The sequence below is a fragment of the Heptranchias perlo genome, chromosome 1 (assembly GCF_035084215.1).
Source record: "Heptranchias perlo isolate sHepPer1 chromosome 1, sHepPer1.hap1, whole genome shotgun sequence".
Taxonomy (NCBI): domain Eukaryota; kingdom Metazoa; phylum Chordata; class Chondrichthyes; order Hexanchiformes; family Hexanchidae; genus Heptranchias; species Heptranchias perlo.
The window spans coordinates 7,157,371-7,180,464 of NC_090325.1; the positions used below are offsets into that span (position 1 = coordinate 7,157,371).

The 23,094-nt window shown below is 47.1% G+C and overlaps 1 protein-coding gene across 2 annotated transcripts in view; it reads right to left on the reverse strand.

Annotated features, from left to right (window-relative positions):
* The window catches only part of LOC137314445 (exocyst complex component 6B), a 628,729-nt gene extending 625,574 nt beyond the window's left edge, over positions 1 to 3,155 (reverse strand). For both annotated transcript variants that reach the window (XM_067979862.1, XM_067979811.1), the window contains exon 1: positions 3,057 to 3,155. In XM_067979862.1, the coding sequence (XP_067835963.1) occupies positions 3,057 to 3,154 (98 nt within the window). In that variant the 5' untranslated portion in view covers position 3,155. The remainder of the gene's footprint in view (positions 1 to 3,056) is intronic.
* Between the last annotated feature and the right edge of the window lie 19,939 nt (positions 3,156 to 23,094).

A 23,094-nucleotide genomic window follows, 5' to 3' on the forward strand; every position in this document is an offset into this window, starting at 1 on the left:
AGCATCTTAAAGAAGGAAAGAAAGGTAGAGAGGTGGAGAGGTTTAGGGAGGGTATGCCAGAGCTTAGGGCCGAGGCAACCAAAGGCACGGCCACCAATGGTGGTGCAATGAGAATCGGGGATGCGCAAGAGGCCAGAATTGGAGGAGCACAGAGATTGCGGAGGGGTTGTAGGGCTGGAGGAGGTTACAGAGGTAGGGTGGGGCGAGGCCATGGAGGGATTTGAAAACAAGAATGAGAATTTTAAAATCGAGGTGTTGCGGCACCGGGAGCCAAAGTAGGTCAATGAGCACAGGGGGTGATGGGTGAATGGGACTTGGTGTGAGTTAGGATACGGGCAGCAGAGTTTTGGACGAGCTCAAGTTTACGGAGGGTGGGAGATGAGAGGCCGGCCAGGAGGGCATTGGAATAGTCCAGTCTGGAGGTAACAAAAGTATGGATGAGGGTTTCAGCAGCAAATGAGCTGAGGCAGGGGCAGTCTCGAGTAATGTGATAAAGGGCTTAAGACTTCTGGACTGATCAATCAGCTGGCAGTGACAAACATTGGACAGTTTGGTACACTTTACGTCCTTGTGTACGTGTTAAAGGCAGGTTAGAACACAAGAATGATTCAGAAAAGTCCATATTCTGATAGATCTGAACTCTGTGCTTGCCTGTTGATAAATTTACCAGTCTGTGGTGAGCGTTAGTTAAGAACATAAGAAATAGGAGCAGGAGTAGGCCATTCGGCCCCTCGAGCCTGCTCCACCATTCAATAAGATGATGGCTGATCTTCAACCTCAACTCCACTTTCCTGCCCAATCCCCGTATCCCTTGGTTCCTCTAGAGTCCAAAAATCTATCTATCTCAGCCTTGAATATATTCATGTAAGGAGTCTTACAACACCAGGTTATGGTCCAACAGCTTTATTTGGAATCACAAGCTTTCGGAGCTTTCCTCCTTCGTCAGGTGAGTGTAGGATTCCGTAAATGCACAGCATATATAGTCAGAGAACAATACCTGGTGATTACAGATAATCTTTCCAACTGCCCTTTATCACACCTCGGCATAGATATAATCAAAGCAATCAAAGGAGTGGATGGTGTTCAGACAGAGAAACATTACATCCCAGACTACTGTGCATTTACGGAATCCTACACTCACCTGATGAAGGAGGAAAGCTCCGAAAGCTTGTGATTCCAAATAAAGGTGTTGGACTGTAACCTGGTGTTGTAAGACTCCTTACATTTGTCCACCCCAGTCCATCACCGGCATCTCCACATCTTGAATATATTCAATGACTCAGCATCTACAGCCCTCTGGAGTAGAGAACTCCAAAGCTACACAACCGTCTGAGTGAAGAAATTCCTTCTCATCTCAGTCTTAAATGGCTGACCCCTTATCCTGAGACCATGCCCCCTAAATTCAAGACTCTCCACCCAGGGGAAACATCCTCTCAGCAGCTACCCTATCAAGCCCCCTCAGAATCTTATATGTTTCAATGAGATCATCTCTCATTCTTCTAAACTCCAGGGAGTATATATGCACCGCCTCTAAGGGAGTATATTTGCACCTTCCTTAGATAAGGAGACCAAAACTGTACACAGCACTCCAGGTCAGGTCTCACCAAAGCCCTGCACAATTGTAGTAAGAGTTCCTTACTCTTGTACTCCAACCCCCTTACATTGAAGGCCAACATGCCATTTGCCTTCCTAATTGCTTGCTGTAACTGCATGCTAACTTTCTGTGTTTCTTGTACAAGGACACCCATATCTCTCTGAACACCCACATTTAACAGGACTCGTATGGTGTACATTTGCAAGCAAAACAAGGAAGCTCTGTTGAAGATCTCCTTTTGTTTAAAAAAGAAAAACACAAAGGCAATGTCTCTTTAAACACGATGGCAGACGCCAGCATGGTCCTAATTCAGGGGACTGGACCAGGCAGACAGAGTCCACGCACAGTGAATAGGCTTCCAAGACAATAAGAACAGTGTTGATACAGCCACTGACGCTGCGATGCTTTCACACTGTCTGGGGGGCAATAGTCACCAGTGCTTACTTCATCACTGGCGGTAAAATATCAGTACAACACCCCCCCCCCATCACACCCAATAAAAGAACAGCTGTCACCATCAATTACGTTCGGGGTGTAGCAGTGAGGCTGATTTTAATAACCCATCTAACTAGCAACAGCTCAATATCATCCTTCTCAATGACCCAAATTAAAAATAGGTCACCTTTTTAAACTGAGTTATTAGCAGCCCAGGTGTCAATAGTCACCGATGCTGCTGTGGACATGGTGGAGAGACCCAGATGGGTGGTCTAAGGCTGACAGCCACAGGTATGGTTGGGTAGCCTCAGGTGAGTGATTCACGGCTGCTGGTGGTGGTGGTGGAGGGTGGTGGTGGTGGAGGGTGGTGGTGGGGGGGAGGGTGGTGGAGGGGGGGGGAGGGTGGTGGAGGGTGGTGGAGGGTGGTGGAGGGGGGGAGGGTGGTGGAGGGGGGGAGGGGGGTGGTGGTGGAGGTGGAGGGGGGGTGGTGGTGGAGGGGGGGTGGTGGTGGAGGTGGAGGGGGGGTGGTGGTGGTGGTGGAGGGGAGGGGAGGGTGGTGGTGGTGGAGGGGAGGGGAGGGGGGTGGTGGTGGAGGGGTGGTGGTGGTGGTGGAGGGGAGGGGAGGGGGGTGGTGGTGGAGGGGTGGTGGTGGTGGTGGAGGGGAGGGGGGTGGAGGGGAGGGGAGGGGGGTGGTGGTGGAGGGGAGGGGGGTGGAGGGGAGGGGGGGGTGGGGGGGGTGGTGGTGGAGGGGGAGGGGAGGGGAGGGGGGTGGTGGTGGAGGGAGGGGGGTGGTGGTGGTGGTGGAGGGGAGGGGAGGGGGGTGGTGGGGGAGGGGAGGGGGGTGGTGGTGGAGGGGAGGGGGGGGAGGAAGAAGAGGGGGGGGTTGGGGGCGGGTCCCGAGGTGGGGGCGGTTCCCCGGATGGGGGGAGGCGACTGAACCCGCCACCGAGGCTGAGGTAATGAGGGTCCTCACGCACCCTCAGCCCGGCCGCGGCTTGACCCCCCCTCCCCCGGCCGGCCGGCCTACCTGAGCGTGGGCCCGATACAGGCCGTGTCCGTGCTCTCGATTTCCCGCAGGATCCGCTCGTGCTCCGACGCCGTCTCCAAACTTTCCGCCTCCGCCATCTTTTTTAATTTATATTTACGTCGCTGTTCTGCGTGATGACGTTGAACTGAAGGGGCGGGGCGTGAGGGATGCCGGGTGTTGTGGTCATCGCTTACCCATTGGTGGACTACATTTACCGGCGAGCATTGCGATACTGGCGCCTGCGCGTTGTCAAATCAGTCTCGGAGTCCATGGAGAGCCCTCTTGTGGCCCCAGCTGGTATTGCCTTCCATGAAGACCCCCCCTCCGACCACCACTTCGGTGCATCTATTCGCCTCAATTACTCCACGTTCTCACCACTCTCTGGGTAAAGAAGTTTCTCTTGAATTTGCTTTCAAAATGCAGCTGCACTTCCAAAGTACTTCTTTAACTGTGAAACGTTTTGAGTTGTCCTGTGGTCTTGAAAGGCGCTATACAAGTTTTTACTTCTTTACTTGAAAGTAATTCTGAATAGGAGGAGATACAACACCTGCCCCTTCACCTCCTCCCTTCCCACCGTGCAGGGCCCCAAACACTCCTTCCAGGTGAAACAGCGGTTTATTTATACTTCTTTCAATTTGCTATACTGTATCCGCTGCTCACAATGTGGTCTCCTCTACGTTGGGGAGACCAATTCGGACTGGGCGATCGCTTTGCTGAACATCTCCGCTCTGTCCGCAAGTGTGACCCTGACCTGCCGGTTGCTTGCCATTTTAATTCCCCGTCCCACTCCCCCTCTGACCTCTCTGTACTCGGCCTCTTACACTGTTCCAATGAAGCTCAACGGAAGCTCGAGGAACAGCACCTCATCTTTCGTTTGAGGACTTCACAACCTTCCGGACTCAACATTGATTTCAATAATTTTACCCTATCGCAGACCTTCCCTTTTGTTCTTCCCTCCCTCCTCCCCTTTCCCTGGCTCTGCACTTGCTCAAAAACTGTAACTCTTTTAACATCTTCCAGTTCTGACGAAAGGTCTTCGACCTGAAACGTTAACTCTGTTTCTTTCTCCACAGATGCTGCCGGACTTGCTGAGCTTCTCCAGCATTTACTGTTTTTATTTCTGAATAGCCTGTATATTTAGCGATTAATTACTTTTAATGTTGAAGAGTTTCACTCTCACCGTGTAGTTGCTAATGAGTCAAAGTGCTTGTGTTCAGTGTTTGCCATACCTCGACAGTCAAGCTGACTCGGCTCATGAAGCCTCCCAAATTATTTGAATCAAATCTCTGCCACGTTATAGAAACCAAATACTGTCATACTTATTGGGGCACACTTCAAATATTAAGACATTACAGAGGACCACTCCCGAAGACCCTGTGAAAATATTGACACGTTCCACTGGGATCTCCTATAAATACCAACACACCCCCGAGGAGTCACGGGAAATATTCTTACCAATCCACTGAGGACCATTATTTGGGATCCAATGCTGGAAATAGAATTAAGATAATCTTGGAAAAGCAATTTTGTGCTTAATTGGTAATTGGTTTCACTGAGGATTGCGAGAGAAACTAGAGACGGTCAATAAATACCGGCCTTGCCAGAGATGTCCATATCTTGAGAATGGTATACCCGCGGTGTCAGTTATGCTAACTCCGTGTCCAGTTACACTTTCAGCCTAACTCCTCGTCTTCACATGTCGTAGGTCGATATTCAGAGTTATTTTTGAGCCGTTGTCTTTTTTTTTTAAGCTGTTGGTCGGCTTTTATTAGTTATCCAGGTTGGTGTGTTTGCTGCTTTTACTGAGCAACTGAACCCAGGAAACAGGTAATGATAATCACAAAATTAATTAAATCTTAGTTCACCCATCTAGAGAGGCTTAGCAGAAAGACTCCTCCCATTGCAGCATCTCATTGTTTATTCCCCGCCACAAACTCCGTCCCCTAGCCATCAACTCCATCCCTCTCCCTGGCCACTGTCTGAGGCTGCAATGGATTGTTCGCAACCTCGGCAACCTATTTGAACCTATGCTGTGCTTTCGACCACATATCCCCTCCGTCACCAAGACAGCCTACTTCCACCTCCATAACATCGCCCGTCTCCGCCCCGCCTCAGCTCATCTGCTGCTGAAATCCTCTTCCGTGCCTTTGTTACCTCCAGACTCGACTATTTCGATGCTCTCCTGGCCGGCCTCCCATCTTCCACCCTCTGTAAACTTCAGCTCATCCAAATCTCTGCTGCCCGTATCTTAACTTGTACCAAGTCCCGTTCACCCATCATCCCTGTGCTCGCTGACCGACATCGGCTCCCGGTCCGGGAACGCCTCAAATATAAAATTCTCATCCTAGTGTTCAAATCCCTCCATGGCCTCCCCCTCATCCCCACCCGACCCACCCACCCCTGTAACCTCCTCCAGCCCGACAACCCTCTGAAATCTCTGCGCTCCTCCAATTCTGGCCTCTTGTGCATCCCCGAATCCCATCACCCCTCCGCCTCTGGACCTCTCTCTCCTCCTTTAAGAGAATCCTTAAAACCTATCTTTTACCTGTTCTAATATCTCCTTATGTGGCTCGGTGTCAAGTATTGTCTGATAATGCTCCTATGAAGCGCTTTGGGATGTTGTACTATGTTAAAGGCATTGTATAACTGCAAGTTGATGTTGTTTCTTAAATGATTCTGGGCTTTTTATCTCCTCGACTGTATCTGGGAGTCCATTCCATGCGTTCATCATAAGAACATAAGAACATAAGAAATTGGAGCAGGAGTAGGCCAATCGGCCCCTCGAGCCTGCTCCGCCATTCAACAAGATCATGGCTGATCTGATCCCAACCACAAATCTAAAGAACACAAGAAGTCGGAGCAGGACCCGGCCACATAGCCCCTGGGCCCTCTCCGCCACCCACAGGGCATTGACCGATCCGAACTCAGCTTCATGTCCAATTTCCTGCCCGCTCCCCATAACCCCTAATTCCCTTTACTTCTAGGAAACTGTCTATTTCTGTTTTAAATTTATCTAATGATGTAGCTTCCACAGCTTCCTGGGGCAGCAAATTCCACAGACCTACCACCCTCTGAGTGAAGAAGTTTCTCCTCATCTCAGTTTTGAAAGAGCAGCCCCTTATTCTAAGATTATGCCCCCTAGTTCTAGTTTCACCCATCTTTGGGAACATCCTTACTGCATCCACCCGATCAAGACCCTTCACAATCTTATATGTTTCAATAAGATCGCCTCTCATTCTTCTGAACTCCAATGAGTAGAGTCCCAATCTACTCAACCTCTCCTCATATGTCCGCCCCCTCATCCCCGGGATTAACCGAGTGAACCTTCTTTGTACTGCCTCGAGAGCAAGTATGTCTTTTCTTAAGTATGGAGACCAAAACTGTATGCAGTATTCCAGGTGCGGTCTCACCAATACCTTATATAACTGCAGCAATACCTCCTTGTTTTTATATTCTATCCCCCTAGCAATAAAAGCCAACATTCCGTTGGCTTTCTTGATCACCTGCTGCACCTGCATACCAACGTTTTGATTTTCTTGCACTAGGACCCCCAGATCCCTTTGTACTGCAGTACTTTCCAGTCTCTCGCCATTAAGAAAATAACTTGCTCTCTGATTTTTCCTGCCAAAGTGCATAACCTCACATTTTCCAATATTATATTGCATCTGCCAAATCTCCGCCCACTCACCCAGCCTGTCTATATCCCCTTGCAGGTTTTTTATGTCCTCCTCACTCTCTACTTTCCCTCCCATCTTTGTATCATCTGCAAATTTTGATATGTTGCACTCGGTCCCCTCCTCCAAATCGTTAATATAGATTGTAAAGAGTTGGGGACCCAGCACCGACCCCTGTGGAACACCACTGGTTACTGGTTGCCAGTCCGAAAATGAACCATTTATCCCAACTCTCTGCTTCCTGTTCGATAACCAATCCTCCACCCATGCCAGAATATTACCCCCAATCCCGTGATTTTTTATCTTAAGTAATAATCTTTTATGTGGCACCTTGTCGAATGCCTTCTGGAAGTCTGAATACACTACGTCCACTGGTTCCCCTTTATCCACCCTATACGTTATATCCTCAAAGAACTCAAGCAAATTTGTCAGACATGACTTCCCCTTCATAAAGCCATGCTGACTTTGTCCTATTAAATTATGCTTATCTAAATGTTCCGTTACTGTCTCCTTAATAATAGACTCCAAAATTTTACCCACCACAGATGTTAAGCTAACTGGCCTATAATTTCCAGCCTTCTGCCTACTACCCTTTTTAAATAACGGTGTTACATTAGCAGTTTTCCAATCTGCCGGGACCTCTCCTGAGTCCAGGGAATTTTGGAAAACTATCACCAAAGCATCCACAATCCCTACTGCCACTTCCCTCAAGACCCTAGGATGGAAGCCATCAGGTCCAGGGGATTTATCCGCCTTGAGTCCCATTATTTTACTGAGTACCATCTCCTGAGTGATTTTAATCGTATTTAGCTCCTCCCCCCCCGAGAGTCCCCTGTTTGTCCAGTGTTGGGATATTCTTAGTGTCCTCTACTGTAAAGACTGAAACAAAATATTTGTTCAGCATTTTTGCCATCTCCATGTTTCCCACCATTAATTTCCCGGTCTCATCCTCTAAGGGACCTATGTTTGCCTTAGCCACCCTTTTTCTTTTTATATAACTATAGAAACTCTTGCTATCTGTTTTTATATTTTTTGCTAATTTCTTTTCATAATCTAACTTCCCTTTCTTAATCAATCCTTTAGTTACTTTTTGCTGTCTTTTGAAGAATTCCCAATCTTCTATCCTCCCACTAAGTTTGGCTACCTTATATGTCCTTGTTTTTAGTCGGATACTATCCTTGATTTCTTTACTTAGCCACGGATGGCTGTCATTTCTTTTACACCCTTTTTTCCTCAGTGGAATATATTTATTTTGAAAGTTGTAAAATAACTCCCTAAATGAACACCACTGCTCATGTACCGTCTTACCCTTTAATCTATTTTCCCAGTCCACTTTAATCAATTCCGCTCTCATACCATCATAGTCTCCTTTATTCAAGCTCAGTACGCTTGTTTGAGAATCAACCTTCTCACCCTCTAATTGGATATGGAATTCAACCATGTTGTGGTCGCTCGTTCCAAGGGGATCCTTAACTAGGACATTATTAATTAATCCTGACTCATTTCACAGGACCAGGTCCAAGGTTGCCTGCCCCCTTGTAGGATCAGTTACATACTGCTCAAGAAATCCATCCCTGATGCACTCAATGAACTCGTCCTCAAGGCTGCTCTGCCCAATTTGATTTGTCCAGTTAATATGATAATTAAAATCCCCCATAATTATGGCTGTTCCCTTATTACATGCCCCGACTATCTCCTGATTAATACTTCTTCCAGCAGAGTTGCAACTATTAGGAGGCCTATATACTACGCCCACTAATGTTTTTTTTCCCTTATTATTCCTTATCTCCACCCAAACTGTTTCATTATCTTGATGCTTTGTCCCAATATCATTTCTCTGTATTACAGTGATTCCTTCCTTTATTAACATAGCCACCCCACCTCCCCTTCCTTCCTGCCTGTCCTTCCTGATTGTTAAATACCCTGGCATATTTAATTCCCAGTCGTTGTCACCCTGCAGCCATGTTTCTGTAATGGCCACAAGATCATACCCATACGTAGTTATTTGTGCCGTTAACTCGTCCATTTTATTACGAATGCTACGTGCATTCAGATAAAGAACTTTCAAATCTGTTTTGTGATGCTTAGTTCCTGCTTTTTCCTATTTTAACACTTTACCTATTACTCCATACCTTCTGTCCCTTCCTGTTACGCTTTCCTCTCTCTCCCTGCTCAGGTTCCCAACCCCCTGCCACTTTAGTTTAAACCCTCCCCAACAGCACTAGCAAACACTCCTCCTAGGACAGCGGTCCCGGCCCTGCCCAGGTGCAGACCATCCGGTTTGTACTGGTCCCACCTCCCCCAGAACCGTTTCCAGTGTCCCAGGAATTTGAATCCCTCCCCCTTGCACCATTCCTCTAGCCACGTATTCATTTGAAATATCCTCCTATTTCTACTCTGACTAGCACGTGGCACTGGCAGCAATCCTGAGATTACTACCTTTGAGGTCCTATTTTTTAATTTACCTCCTAACTCCCTATATTCTGCTTTTAGGACCTCATCCCCTTTTTTACCTATATCGTTGGTGCCTATGTGCACCACGACAGCTGGCTGTTCGCCCTCCCCCTCCAAAATGTTCTGTAGCCGCTCCGAGACATCCTTGATCACTCTTTGTATGAATAAGAATTTTGTGATATCAGTCCTAAATTTATCTTTAACCAGTTTGAACTTGTGTGTCCTTGTCCTACTCTCACCTTATCCATTTCTTCAACTGTTTTGTATACCTCTATCAGAGCACCTCTCACGAGCCACAGCATTTATGTGGCTGGTCCAGTTGAGTTTCTGGTCAATGGTGAAGGTGGTGGATTTGGACATCATAATGCCATTGACTGCCATGGGGAGTTGGTTAAACACTCTGTTATTGGAGATGGTCGTTGCCTGGCAATTGTGTTGCAAGAATGTTACCTGCCACTTATCAGCCCAATCCTGGATGATGTCCAGGTCTCGCTGCATGCGGGCAAGGACTGCTTCATTATCTGAGGAATTGCAAATGGAACTGAACACTGTGCAATCATCAGCGAACATCCCCATTTCTGACCTTATGATGGAGGGAAGGTCATTGATGAAACAGCTGAAGATAGTTGGGCCTAGGACACTGCCCTGAGGAACTTCTGCAGCAATGTCCAGGGGCTGAGAGGATTGGCCTCCAACAATCACTACCATCTTTCTCTGTGTTAAATACGATTCCAGCCACTGGAGAGTTTTCCCCCTGATTCCCATTGACTTCAATTTTACTGGGGCTCCTTGGTGTCACACTCGGTCAAATGCTGCCTTGATGTCAAGGGCAGTCACTCTCACCTCACCTCTGGAATTCATGTTTGGACCAAGGCTGTAATGAGGTCTGGAGCCGAGTGGTCCTGGCGGAACCCAAACTGAGCATCGGTGATCAGGTTATTGGTGAGTAAGTGCCGCTTGATAGCACTGTCGACGACACCTTCCATCACTTTGCTGATGATTGAGAGTAGACTGATGGGGCGGTAATTGGCCGGATTGGATTTGTCCTGCTTTTTGTGGACAGGATATACCTGGGCAATTTTCCACATTGTCGGGTAGATGCCAGTGTTCTAGCTGCCCTGGAACAGCTTGGCTAGAGGCGCGGCTAGTTCTAGAGCACAAGTCTTCAGCACGACAGCCGGGATGTTGTCGGGGCCCATAGCCTTTGCTGTATCCAGTGCACTCAGCCGTTTCTTGATATCACGTGGAGTGAATCGAATTGGCTGAAGACTGGCTTCCGTGATGGTGGGGATATCGGGAGGAGGCTGAGATGGATTATCCACTCGGCACTTCTGGCTGAAGATGGTTGCAAACGCTTCAGCCTTGTCTTTTGCACTCACGTGCTGGACTCCGCCATCATTGAGAATGGGGATGTTTGCAGAGCCTCCTCCTCCCGTTAGTTGTTTAATTGTCCACCACCATTTCACGACTGGATGTGGCAGGACTGCAGAGCTTTGATCTGATCCGTTGGTTGTGGAATCGCTTAGCTCTGTCTATAGCATGTTGCTTCTGCTGTTTAGCATGCATGTAGTCCTGAGTTGTAGCTTCACCAGGTTGGCACCTCATTTTTAGGTACACCTGGTGCTGCTCCTGGCATGCTCTTCTACACTCCTCATTGAACCAGGGTTGATCCCCTGGCTTGTTGGTAATGGTAGAGTGAGGAATATGCCGGGCCATGAGGTTACAGATTGTGCTGGAATACAATTCTGCTGCTGCTGATGGCCCACAGCGCCTCATGGATGCCCAGTTTTGAGCTGCTAGATCTGTTCTGAATCTATCCCATTTAGCACGGTGGCAGTGCCACATAACACGTTGGATGGTGTCCTCAGTGTGAAGATGGAACTTCGTCTCCACGAGGACTGTGCGGTGGTCACTCCTACCAACACTGTCATGGACAGATGCATTTGCGACAGGTAGATTGGTGAGGACGAGGTCAAGTAAGTTTTTCCCTCGTGTTGGTTCGCTCACCACCTGCCGCAGGCCCAGTCTGGCAGCTATGTCCTTCAGGACTCGGCCAGCTCGGTCAGTCGTGGTGCTACCGAGCCACTCTTGGTGATGGACATTGAAGTCCCCCACCCGGAGTACATTCTGTGCCCTTGATACCCTCAGTGCTTCCTCCAAGTGGTACTCAACATGGAGGAGGACTGATTCATCAGCTGAGGGAGGGCAGTAGGTGGTAATCAGCAGGAGGTTTCCTTGCCCATGTTTGACCTGAGGCCATGAGATTTCATGGGCTCCGGAGTCAATGTTGAGGGCCACTCCCTCCTGACTGTATATCACTGTGCCGCCATCTCTGGTGGGTCTGTCCTGCCGGTGGGACAGGACATACCCAGGGATGGTGATGGAAGAGTCTGGGACATTGCCTGAAAGGTGTCATTTTGTGAGTATGGCTATGTCAGGCTGTTGCTTGACGAGTCTGTGGGACAGCTCTCCCAATTTTGGCACAAGTCCCCAGATGTTAGTGGGGAGGACTTTGCAGGGTCGACTGGGCTTGGTGTTTTTTTGCCGTTGTCGTGTCCGGTGCCTAGTGGTCCGATGCCGGGTGGTCCGTCCGGTTTTACTCCTATTATGACTTTTTGTAGCAAGATTTTACAACTGAGTGGCTTGCTGGGCCATTTCAGAGGGCAATTGAGAATCAACCACATTGCTGTGGGTCTGGAGTCACATATAGGCCAGACCGGGTAAGGACGGCAGGTTTCCTTCCCTGAAGGGCATTAGTGAACCAGATGGGTTTTTACGACCATCTGGTAGTTTCATGGCCATCATTACTGATACTAGTATTTTAATTCCAGATTTTATTTAAATTCGCCAGCTGCCGAGGCAGGATTTGAACTCGTGACTCCAGATTATTCGTCCAGGCCTCTGGATTACTATTCCAGTAACATAACCACTATGCTACCGTACCCCTATACCTCTGTCCTAATATCTCCATATGTGGCTCGGTGTCAAATTTTGTTTGATAATCGCTCCTGTGGAGCGTCTTTGGACATTTTACTACGCCATTGTTGCTGATAAGACGAGGATGGCCAGAAACCAAGTCAGGTGTAGCCAGCAGTATCAAGGATTTCCAAGACGAACTGACTGTTAAAAAAAAATGGCATTGCGCTCAAAAGCAAAATTATCATTATACCAAATTCCATGAGAGCAGAGTCGGGTACCTTAGTGCAGTGGTTATGTTACTGGTCTAATATTCCAGAGAACGTGAGTTGAATTTGAATTCGTTTTTTTAGAAATCTGGAAATAAAAAGCTGGTATCAGTAAAAGTGACCATGAAGCTGTTAGATTGTCGTAAAAACCCAACTGGTTCATTAATGTCCTTTACAAACATACGAATTAAGAGCAGGAGTAGGCCATTCGGCCCCTCGAGCCTGCTCTGCCATTTGATGAGATCATGGTCGATCTGATTGTGACCTCAACACTACTTTCCCGTCTACCTACTATAACCTTTGACCCCCTTGTCAATCAGGAATCTATCTCACTCAGCCTTAAAAATATTCAGTGACCCTGCCTCCACTGCTGTCTGGGGAAGGGAGTTCCACAGACTCACAACTCGCTGAGAGAAAAAAATTCTCCTCATCTCCGCCTTAAATGGGAGACCCCTTATTTTTAAACTGTGGCCCCTAGTTCTGGTCTCTGTGGAAATGCACAAAGAGATACCTGACCATATTAACGCTCTCTAATATACTTAACTCACGAATGTAGAAATGCATGATGGATATTTGACCATATTAACTGACCAGCTAATTCAATTTAAAGCTCACATAATAATTTCTCACGAAAACACATAGAAGCACAATTATGTAATTACGTTTTAGCCTTGGTATGTTGATAATTAAGTTAGCTGAGCAGGTGCTTAGTACCGTCTGGCCCCCCTAGCAGATAAGGGTATTGCTGACTACAAAAAATATAATGAGAATACAGTTTCTTGAAAGGCCATGTGGCCTTGAGACTGACTTCAGCCCGACTGATAACCAGGACAGAAATGTGGGGAGGATGGGAATGCTCAGGCCTACGAGCCAAAGTAATGAAGGGCTATGGACGTTCGGGGGGGGGGGCAGACTCACTACTTGATTGACCAACTACCTGAGCCAATAAAGAATGTACGTGTACGCCCATATTCTATGACAGGTGGGCGTCGTTACTGAACTGTATAAACGTGAGCTGTTTCTTGAACTCAGTGAAGACGTCGCCTCAACCATTGTTTGAGGCACTCTTCCACTTGTACAAGTTTCTTAATAAATTCTCGCTTGTCTGAATTAAGTGTTTGGGTGTTAATGCATTGTATAGAATAAGTAATATTAAGTTTAAGTTTTCGACAAGAGATTGATTAGAATGGGCCTATACTCTCTGGAGTTTAGAAGAATGAGAGGTGATCTCATTGGTAATCTCATTGAAATGTTCAAAATTCTTAGAGGGCTTGACAGGGTAGATGCTGAGAGGCTGTTTCCCCTGGCTGGAGAGTCTAGAACTAGGGGGCATAGTCTCAGGATAAGGGGTCGGCCATTTAGGACTGAGATGAGGAAAAATTTCTTCAATCGGAGGGTTGTGAATCTTTGGAATTCTCTACCCCAGAGGGCTGTGAATGCTGAGTCGTTGAATATATTCAAGACTGAGATTGATGGATATTTGGACTCTAGGGGAATCAAGGGATATGGGGATCGGGCGGGAAAGTGGAGTTGAGGTCGAAGATCTGCCATGATCTGATTGTGGTGTCCGAAAGCTTGTGATTTTCAAATAAAACAGATGGACTATAACCTGGTGTTGTAAGATTCCTTACATGATCTGATTGAATGGTGGAGCAGGCTTGAGGGGCCGTATGGCCTACTCCTGCTCCTATTTCTTATGTAATATTGAGTTGACATCCAGTGGGATACTCATGTCCGATTGGGAGTGGAGTGACGACCCTCACACCCACCCCGCCTCTCCCGTTCCCCCCCCCAACCCGGTCGCATCTCCTGGTGGGGAGTTTTGAGTCAGGCGAACGAATTGTCCGTGTAAAAACAGGACTTGTTATGGAGAGTGACCCAGAACACGATCTGATGGATGTAAAAGCAATGGGATGTCTAATGTGGCACTAGACATGGAAGGGAAGAAGAGAAAGTCTACAAGCATTAAAAAAAGGTACAAAATTCTTAAGGCATTGCACTCGCAGCAATACTGCTGGCTTCAGAGAGACAGAAATTTGATGAACTCTCAACAACTTATATCGCGCCTTTAACGTAATAAAACGTCCCAAGGTGCTTCACAGGAGCGTTATCAAACAAAAATTGACACCGAGCCACACAAGGAGATATCAGGGCAGGTGTCCAAAAGCTTGGTCAAAGAGGTAGGTATTAAGGAGCGCCTTAAAGGAAGGGAGAGAGGTGGAGAGGTTTAGGGAGGGAATTCCAGAGTTTGGGGCTGAGATGGCTGAAGTCACGGCCTCCAATGGTGGAGCGATTAAAATCGGGGATGCGCAAGAGGCCAGAATTGGAGGAATTCAAAGATCTCAGAAGGTTGTAGGGCTGGAGGAGGTTACAGAGATAGAGAGGGGTGAGGCCATGGAGGGATTTGAACAAGAGGAGTTGCTAGACTGGGAGCCAATGTCGGTCAGCGAGCACAGGTGTGATGGATGAACGGGATTTGGTGCGAGTTAGGATATGGACAGCAGAGATTTGGATGAGGTTAAGTTTATGGACAATCAAAGCCATCCTCTTCACCTGCTGTCAGCTTCTACATACTCCCAGCCCCGACTCCATCAACCTCCCAGTCCCCCTCTGGTAAATCTGGTGATGTGTAACCTCATTGCATGTTCAACCTCAGCTGAACTTGGGTTTCCAGAACCCCCGTTTGAAAAGCTGCACTTGAACATAGCAATGCATTTTGACTCACTGGGATCGACGCCCTGACGAGGGCACCAGACAAATGGGAACATAGGAACAGGAGTAGGCCATTCAGCCCCTCGAGCCAGCTCCGCCATTTGATAAGATCATGGCTGATCTGTGATCTAACTCCATATACCTGCCTTTGGCCCATATCCCTTAATACCTTTGGTTGCCAAAAAGCTATCTATCTCACATTTAAATTTAGCAATTGAGCTAGCATCAATTGCCGTTTGCGGAAGAGAGTTCCAAACTTCTACCACCCTTTGCGTGTAGAAATGTTTTCTAATCTCACTCCTGAAAGGTCTGGCTCTAATTTTTAGACTGTGCCCCCTACTCCTAGAATCCCCAACCAGTGGAAATAGTTTCTCTCTATCCACCCTATCTGTTCCCCTGAATATCTTATAAACTTCGATCAGATCACCCCTTAACCTTCGAAACGCTAGAGAATACAACCCCAATTTGTGTAATCTCTCCTCGTAACTTAACCCAGGTATCATTCTAGTAAACCTACGCTGCACTCCCTCCAAGGCCAGTATGTCCTTCCGAAGGTGCGGTGCCCAGAACTGCTCACTGTACTCCAGGTGCGGTCGAACCAGGGTTTTGTATAGCTGCAGCATAACTTCTGCCCCCTCGTACTCCAGTCCTCTAGATATAAAGGCCAGCATTCCGTTAGCCTTCTTGATTATTTTCTGCACTCTGCATTCTGCAAATGCTCAACCCTTTCACCTTACCCGCTCCCCAGGGAACCATTTGGGATTCCCACCCAGTCTATGCCTAGAAGTTTGGCTCGTTGAACCGTCTTACATCAACCAGTTTGGATTATATTAGTATTTACACTAGCAACTCCCATCAGGATCCGCACAAGCTACTGAGTGGATGAATTAACCCTTCCTTGCCAAAAGTCAGACAACAAATTAACATTGAGTATACAAATAATTTGCATATGGGGTTAATTGATGAAATAAATAACAAGAGGTTACAAAGGAAATTCAGTCAGGGTGCTATCTGTTCCTTCGAGATCCTGTGGTAAATTCACCTTCTCCGCTGGTATCTGTATCTGGGCTGGCTGGCTGAAGTCTCACCTCTACTTGATCTCAGGGAAACTTGTGCATCTAGGTAACACATCTATATCTACCAGTCTGGAGTCCCCAGGAATTACAGATTAATCTCCTGGGCGCTGCTGCAATCAACTCAAGAGTAAAACCGTAGGAGCAAAGCAAAAAAAATAGTGTGTGTTTTATCATTTTCTTTGAACGCTTTTGTTTATTGGTAATAGAAGTGTTGGAGTTGGGGGAAGAAAAAAGGGCTGTTTGATTGACAGTCAAGAATCATCCAATCAGGTAACGGAGAATCTGCTTGCTCTCCAATTGGCCACGGGAAGGCGGGGCTGCTGCGAGGATGGACGTGGCAGATGACCAATAGCAGGAGCGCGTGAGGGGCGGGGTGGTTGAAGGTGGGAGGTCATGTGATGAAACCTCCAGGAAGACGTCCAACCAGAGTTGGCAACCCGACCTGGGCCAGGTGGATCTTCCTTCACTGCTGGAGCTCCGACCCAGTACTGGCCCATACCAGAGCCCCACTAAACGTGCACAGGTAAGAGAGAAACTAAAGTAATGTTGATGTTTAGGAGTGCAACCATCATAATAGGTGATATTTTTAAATCGAAATGAAGTGATCTCACTCTAAATTGTGAAAAAGGCATACGGGAACCTGGTTTATAAACAGAGGCATGGAGTATAAAAGCAAGGAAGTTACGCTAAACCTTTATAAAACACTGGTTAGGCCTCAGCTGGAGTATTGAGTTCAATTCTGGGCACCACACTTTAGGAAGGATGTCAAGGCCTTAGAGAGGGTGCAGAGGAAATTTACTAGAATGGTGCCAGGGGTGAGGGACTTCAGTTATGTGGAGAGACTGGAGGAGCTGGGATTGTTCTCCTTAGAACAGAGAAGGGTAAGGGGAGATTTGATAGAGGTGTTCAAAATTACGAGGGGGTTTTGACAGAGTAGACAGGGAGAAACTGTTCCCACTCCCAGAAGGGTCAGTAACCAAAGGACATAGATTTAAAATAATTGGCTAAAAAAACTTGGGGGGAAAACTTGTGGGTCTGGAGTCACATATAGGCCAGACCGGGTAAGGGCGGCAGGCCTTACCCAGACCGGGTAAGGCCTGCCGCCCTTACCCGGTCTGGCCTATATGTGACTCCAGACCCACAGCAATGTGGTTGATTCTTAATTGCCCTCTGAAATGGCCCAGCAAGCCACTCAGTTGTAAAATCTCGCTACGAAAAGTCATAATAAGAATAAAACCGGACGGACCACCCGGCATCGAACCACGAGGCACCGGACACGACAACGGCAAAACACCAAGCCCAGTCGACCCTGCAAGGTCCTCCTTACTAACATCTGGGGACTTGTGCCAAAATTGGGAGAGCTGTCGCACAGACGAGTCAAGCAACAGACTGACATAGCCATACTCACAGAATCATATCTTTGGGGTCCTAGTGCAAGAAAATCAAAAAGTTGGTATGCAGGTGCAGCAGGTGATCAAGAAAGCCAACGGAATGTTGGCTTTTATTGCTAGGGGGATAGAATATAAAAACAAGGAGGTATTGCTGCAGTTATATAAGGTATTGGTGAGACCGCACCTGGAATACTGCATACAGTTTTGGTCTCCATACTTAAGAAAAGACATACTTGCTCTCGAGGCAGTACAAAGAAGGTTCACTCGGTTAATCCCGGGGATGAGGGGGCGGACATATGAGGAAAGGTTGAGTAGATTGGGACTCTACTCATTGGAGTTCAGAAGAATGAGAGGCGATCTTATTGAAACATATAAGATTGTGAAGGGTCTTGATCGGGTGGATGCAGTAAGGATGTTCCCAAAGATGGGTGAAACTAGAACTAGGGGGCATAATCTTAGAATAAGGGGCTGCTCTTTCAAAACTGAGATGAGGAGAAACTTCTTCACTCAGAGGGTGGTAGGTCTGTGGAATTTGCTGCCCCAGGAAGCTGTGGAAGCTACATCATTAAATAAATTTAAAACAGAAATAGACAGTTTCCTAGAAGTAAAGGGAATTAGGGGTTATGGGGAGCGGGCAGGAAATTGGACATGAAGCTGAGTTCGGATCGGTCAATGCCCTGTGGGTGGCGGAGAGGGCCCAGGGGCTATGTGGCCGGGTCCTGCTCCGACTTCTTGTGTTCTTTAGATTTGTGGTTGGGATCAGATCAGCCATGATCTTATTGAATGGCGGAGCAGGCTCGAGGGGCCGATTGGCCTACTCCTGCTCCAATTTCTTATGTTCTTAAAATGAGGAGAATTTTTTTTACGCAGCGAGTTGTTATGATCTGGAATGCACTGCCTGAAAGGGTGGTGGAAGCAGATTCAATAATAACTTTCAAAATGGAATTGAGTAAATAATTGAAGGGGGGAAAAATTTGCTGGGCTCTGGGGAAAGAGCAGGGGAAGTGGGACTAATTGGATAGCTCTTTCAGAGAGCCTGCACAGGCACGATGGGCCAAACGGCCTCCTTCTGTGCTGTACAATCCTATGATTCCAAATGACTTGGCAGGTCCGATTTAACGTGTTTATTCGTCTGTGTGATGCATTTCAACCCTGCGATCTTGTACGAGTTCTGGAACGCGTCTCCAGGGCTGTTGGCTACGGAGAAATATTCACTGATATTTGGGAAATTTTACTATGTTAAAGGCACGACATAAATGCAAGTTGTCATTGTTGTTGACATCGTGGGCCTGTGATATTGACATAGATTTCAAACATGTGGACTTGTTCATTTTCAATAGCGACGTGTAAAAATAGTTACGTCTTTAAATCAACGTACCATCCCTCGTAGCAAGGGACCGTTGACAGGGACTGTGAGTCTCCCGTCGATGCCCTCCTTCATTGAACAGGATATGCTTGTTGCTGCAGAGAGCTTTCTGATCCATTCTACAGGATATCACAGGAAAGTTTTGCGTTTGAATTGTGCTCATCAATGTACCAGGTGTCGGTTCCATTTTGAGCACCCAATACCAGCATCCACCGCCTGCAGGTCAGTTATTGCATGGTTCAGATGCAGAGTCCGGCTCGTTCTACACTTCCTTAATTGGCATTCACAGGGCGGGTGCAGCATTGTGCGAACGTGAGGCTCCTTTCCTAAAATATTGCTGTATGATATGCTTTCAGGTGCACTCCTAGCTCGGTCAATTTATATTAAATGAGCTGCAGTCTGAAAGCAACTCCTTTTAAGAAAAAACTATACTCGCGATTTGGACGTCGCTGGCAAGGCCGGCATTTTTTGCCCGTCCCTAGTTGCCCCTTGAGAAGGTGGGTAACGGTTTGGTACAATTGAGTGGCTGGCCAGGCCACTTCAGAGGGCAGTGAAAAGTCAACCATTTGGTGCGGGGACTGGAGTCACATATCGGCCCAGACCGGGTGAGGACGGCAGGTTTCCTTCCCTAAAGGACATTCGTGAACCAGATGGGTTTTTACGACAAATCCGACAGCTTCACGGTCACTTTTACTGAGACCAGCTTTTTATTTCCAGATTTTTAAAACGAAATTCAAATTCTCAACCTGCCATCCAAAAGTCACTGTACGCTTTCGCTGGTGTCCATGTGGATCAGTTGGTCACATTTTTGCCCCACTCCAGGATCTGAGCTTGTAAACTAAACTGACACTGCAACAAAACAACAACAACCTGCATTTATATAGCGTCCCCAAGGTGCTTCACACGAGTGCAATCAGACAAAATTTAACACCGAGCCACACAAGGAGATATTAGGACAGGTGATCAAAAGCTTGGTCAAAGAGGTAGGTTTTAAGGAGCGTCTTAAAGGAGGAGGGAGAGGTGGAGAGGTTTACAGAGGGAATTCCAGAGCTTAGGGCCTAGGCAGCTGAAGGCACGGCCGCCAATGGTGGAGCAAGAGGCCAGAATTGGAGGAGCGCAGAGATCTCGGAGGGTTGTAGGGCTGGAAGAGGTTACAGAGATAGGGAGGGGCGAGGCCATGGAGGGATTTGAAAACAAGGATGAGAATTTTTTAATTCGTGGTGTTGCCGGACCGGGAGCCAATGTCGGTCAGCGAGCACAGGGGTGATGGGTGAACGGGACTTGGTGCGAGTTAGGATACGGGCAGCAGAGTTTTGGATGAGGTCAAGTTTATGGGGGGTGGGAGATGGGAGGCCGGCCAGGAGAGCATTGGAATAGTCAAGTCCAGAGGTAACAAAGGCAGGGATGAGGGTTTCAGCAGCAGATGAGCGGAGGCAGGGGCGGAGACGGGCGATGTTACAGAGGAGGAAGTAGGCGGTCTTGGTGGTGGAGAGGACGTGGGGCCGGAAGCTCATCTCGGGGTCAGATAGGAGGCCAAGGTTGCGAACGGTCTGGTTCAGCCTCAGACAGTGGGCGGGGAGAGGGATGGAGTCGGTGGCGAGGGAACGGAGTTTGTGGCGGGGACCGAAGACAATGGCTTCGGTCTTCCCAATATTTAATTGGAGGAAATTTCTGCTCATCCAGTACTGGATGTCGAACAAGCAGTGTGACAAATGAGAGACAGTGGAGGGGTCAAGGGAGGTGGTGGTGAGGTAGAGCTGGGTGTAGTTAGTGTACCTGACTATGTGTTTTCAGAAGATGTCACTGAGGGGCAGCACGTAGATGAGAAATAGAAGGGGGTCAAGGATAGATCCTTGGGGTAATCCAGAGGTAACGGTGCGGGAGTGGGAAGAGAAACCATTGCAGGTGAGTCTCTGGCTACAACTGGATAGATAAGAATGGAACCAGTTCGAGGGCAAGGCGATAGAGCATGCTGCATTGTTCGAGACCTGTCCTTAGGAAGAGATGTTAAACTGACATCCCATCTGCTGGTTCAGGTCGATGCTGTGGCTCAGTGGGTAGCCCTCTCACCTCTAAGTCAGAAGGTTGGGTTCAAGTCCTACTCCAGAGACTTGAGCACATAATCCGGGCTGACACTCCCTGCATTATAGAATCATAGAATCATAGAAGTTTACAACATGGAAACAGGCCCTTCGGCCCAACATGTCCATGTCACCCAGTTTATACCACTAAGCTAGTCCCAATTGCCTGCACTTGGCCCATATCCCTCCATACCCATCTTACCCATGTAACTGTCCAAATGCTTTTTAAAAGACAAAATTGTACCCGCCTCTACTACTGCCTCTGGCAGCTCGTTCCAGACACTCACCACCCTTTGAGTGAAAAAATTGCCCCCCTGGACCCTTTTGTATCTCTCCCCTCTCACCTTAAATCTATGCCCCCTCGTTATAGACTCCCCTACCTTTGGGAAAAGATTTTGACTATCGACCTTATCTATGCCCCTCATTATTTTATAGACTTCTATAAGATCACCCCTAAACCTCCTACTCTCCAGGGAAAAAAGTCTCAGTCTATCCAACCTCTCCCTATAAGTCAAACCATCAAGTCCCGGTAGCATCCTCGTAAATCTTTTCTGCACTCTTTCTAGTTTAATAATATCCTTTCTATAATAGGGTGACCAGAACTGTACACAGTATTCCAAGTGTGGCCTTACTAATGTCTTGTACAACTTCAACAAGACATCCCAACTCCTGTATTCAATGTTCTGACCAATGAAACCAAGCATGCCGAATGCCTTCTTCACCACCCTATCCACCTGTGACTCCACTTTCAAGGAGCTATGAACCTGTACTCCTGCAGTTGGAGGCGCCGTCTTTCGGATGAGATAAGAACTTAAGAAATAGGAGCAGGAGTAGGCCATCCGACCCCTCGAGCCTGCTCCGCCACTCCATAAGATCGTGGCTGATCTTCTACCTCAACTCCACTTTCCCGCCCGATCCCCACATACCTTGATTTCCTTAGGGGCTGATGTTAAACCAAGGCCTCGTCTGCCCTCTCAAGTTGACATAACAAATCCTATGGCATTATTTTGAAGAAGAGCAGGGGAATTCTCCCTGGTGTCCTGGCCAATATTTATCCCTCAACCAAACATCACTAAAAAAAACAGAACATCTCAGAAGATCTGGAAGTAGAATCAGTCTGGGTGGAAATAAGAAATAACAAGGGGCAGAAAATACTGGTGGGAGTAGTTTATAGGCCCCCGAACAGTTGCTATACTCTTGGACAGAGTATTAATCAAGAAATAATAGTAGCTTGTAACAAAGGAAATATAATAATCATGGGGCAATTTAATCTTCATTTGGACTGGACAAATCAAATTGGCACAGGCAGTCTGGAGGACGAGTTCATGGAATGTATTCGAGACGGTTTCCTAGAACAATACGTCATGGAACCAACCAGGGAACAGGTTATTTTAGATCTTGTCTTGTGTAATGAAAGAGAGTTAATTAGTAATCTCACAGTAAATGATCCTCTGGGGGAGAATGAGCATATTATGATAGAATTTCATATTGAGTTTGAGAGTGACGCACTTAAGTCAGAAACTTGAGTCTTAAACTTAAATAAAGCCAATTACATCGGTATGAGGGGCGAGTTGGCTAAGGTAGATTGGGAAATTAGATTAAAAGGTATGACAGTAGATAAGCAATGGCAAACATTTAAAGAAATATTTCAATATTCACAACAAATGTACATTCCATTGAGAAATAAAAACTCCACCAGTAAAGTGATCCACCTGTGGGCTAACTAAAGAAGTTAAGGAGAGTATTAGATTGAAAGAAGAGGCCTATAATGTTGCCAAGAAGAGTAGTAAGCCTGAGGATTGGGAGAGTTTTAGAAACCAGTAAAGGACAACCAAAAAATTGATTAAAAGGGAGAAAATAGAATATGAAAGTAAACTAGCAAGTAATATAAAAACAGATTGTAAGAGCATCCACAAGTATGTAAAAAAGCGAGTAGCAAAAGTAAATGTTGGTCCCTTAGAGGCTGAGACAGGAGAAATTATAATGGGGAATCAGGAAATGGCAGAGACATTAAACAACTATTTTGTATCTGTCTTCACAGTCGAAGACACAAAAAAATATCAGAAATAGTGGAGAATGACGGGGCGAATGAGAGTGAG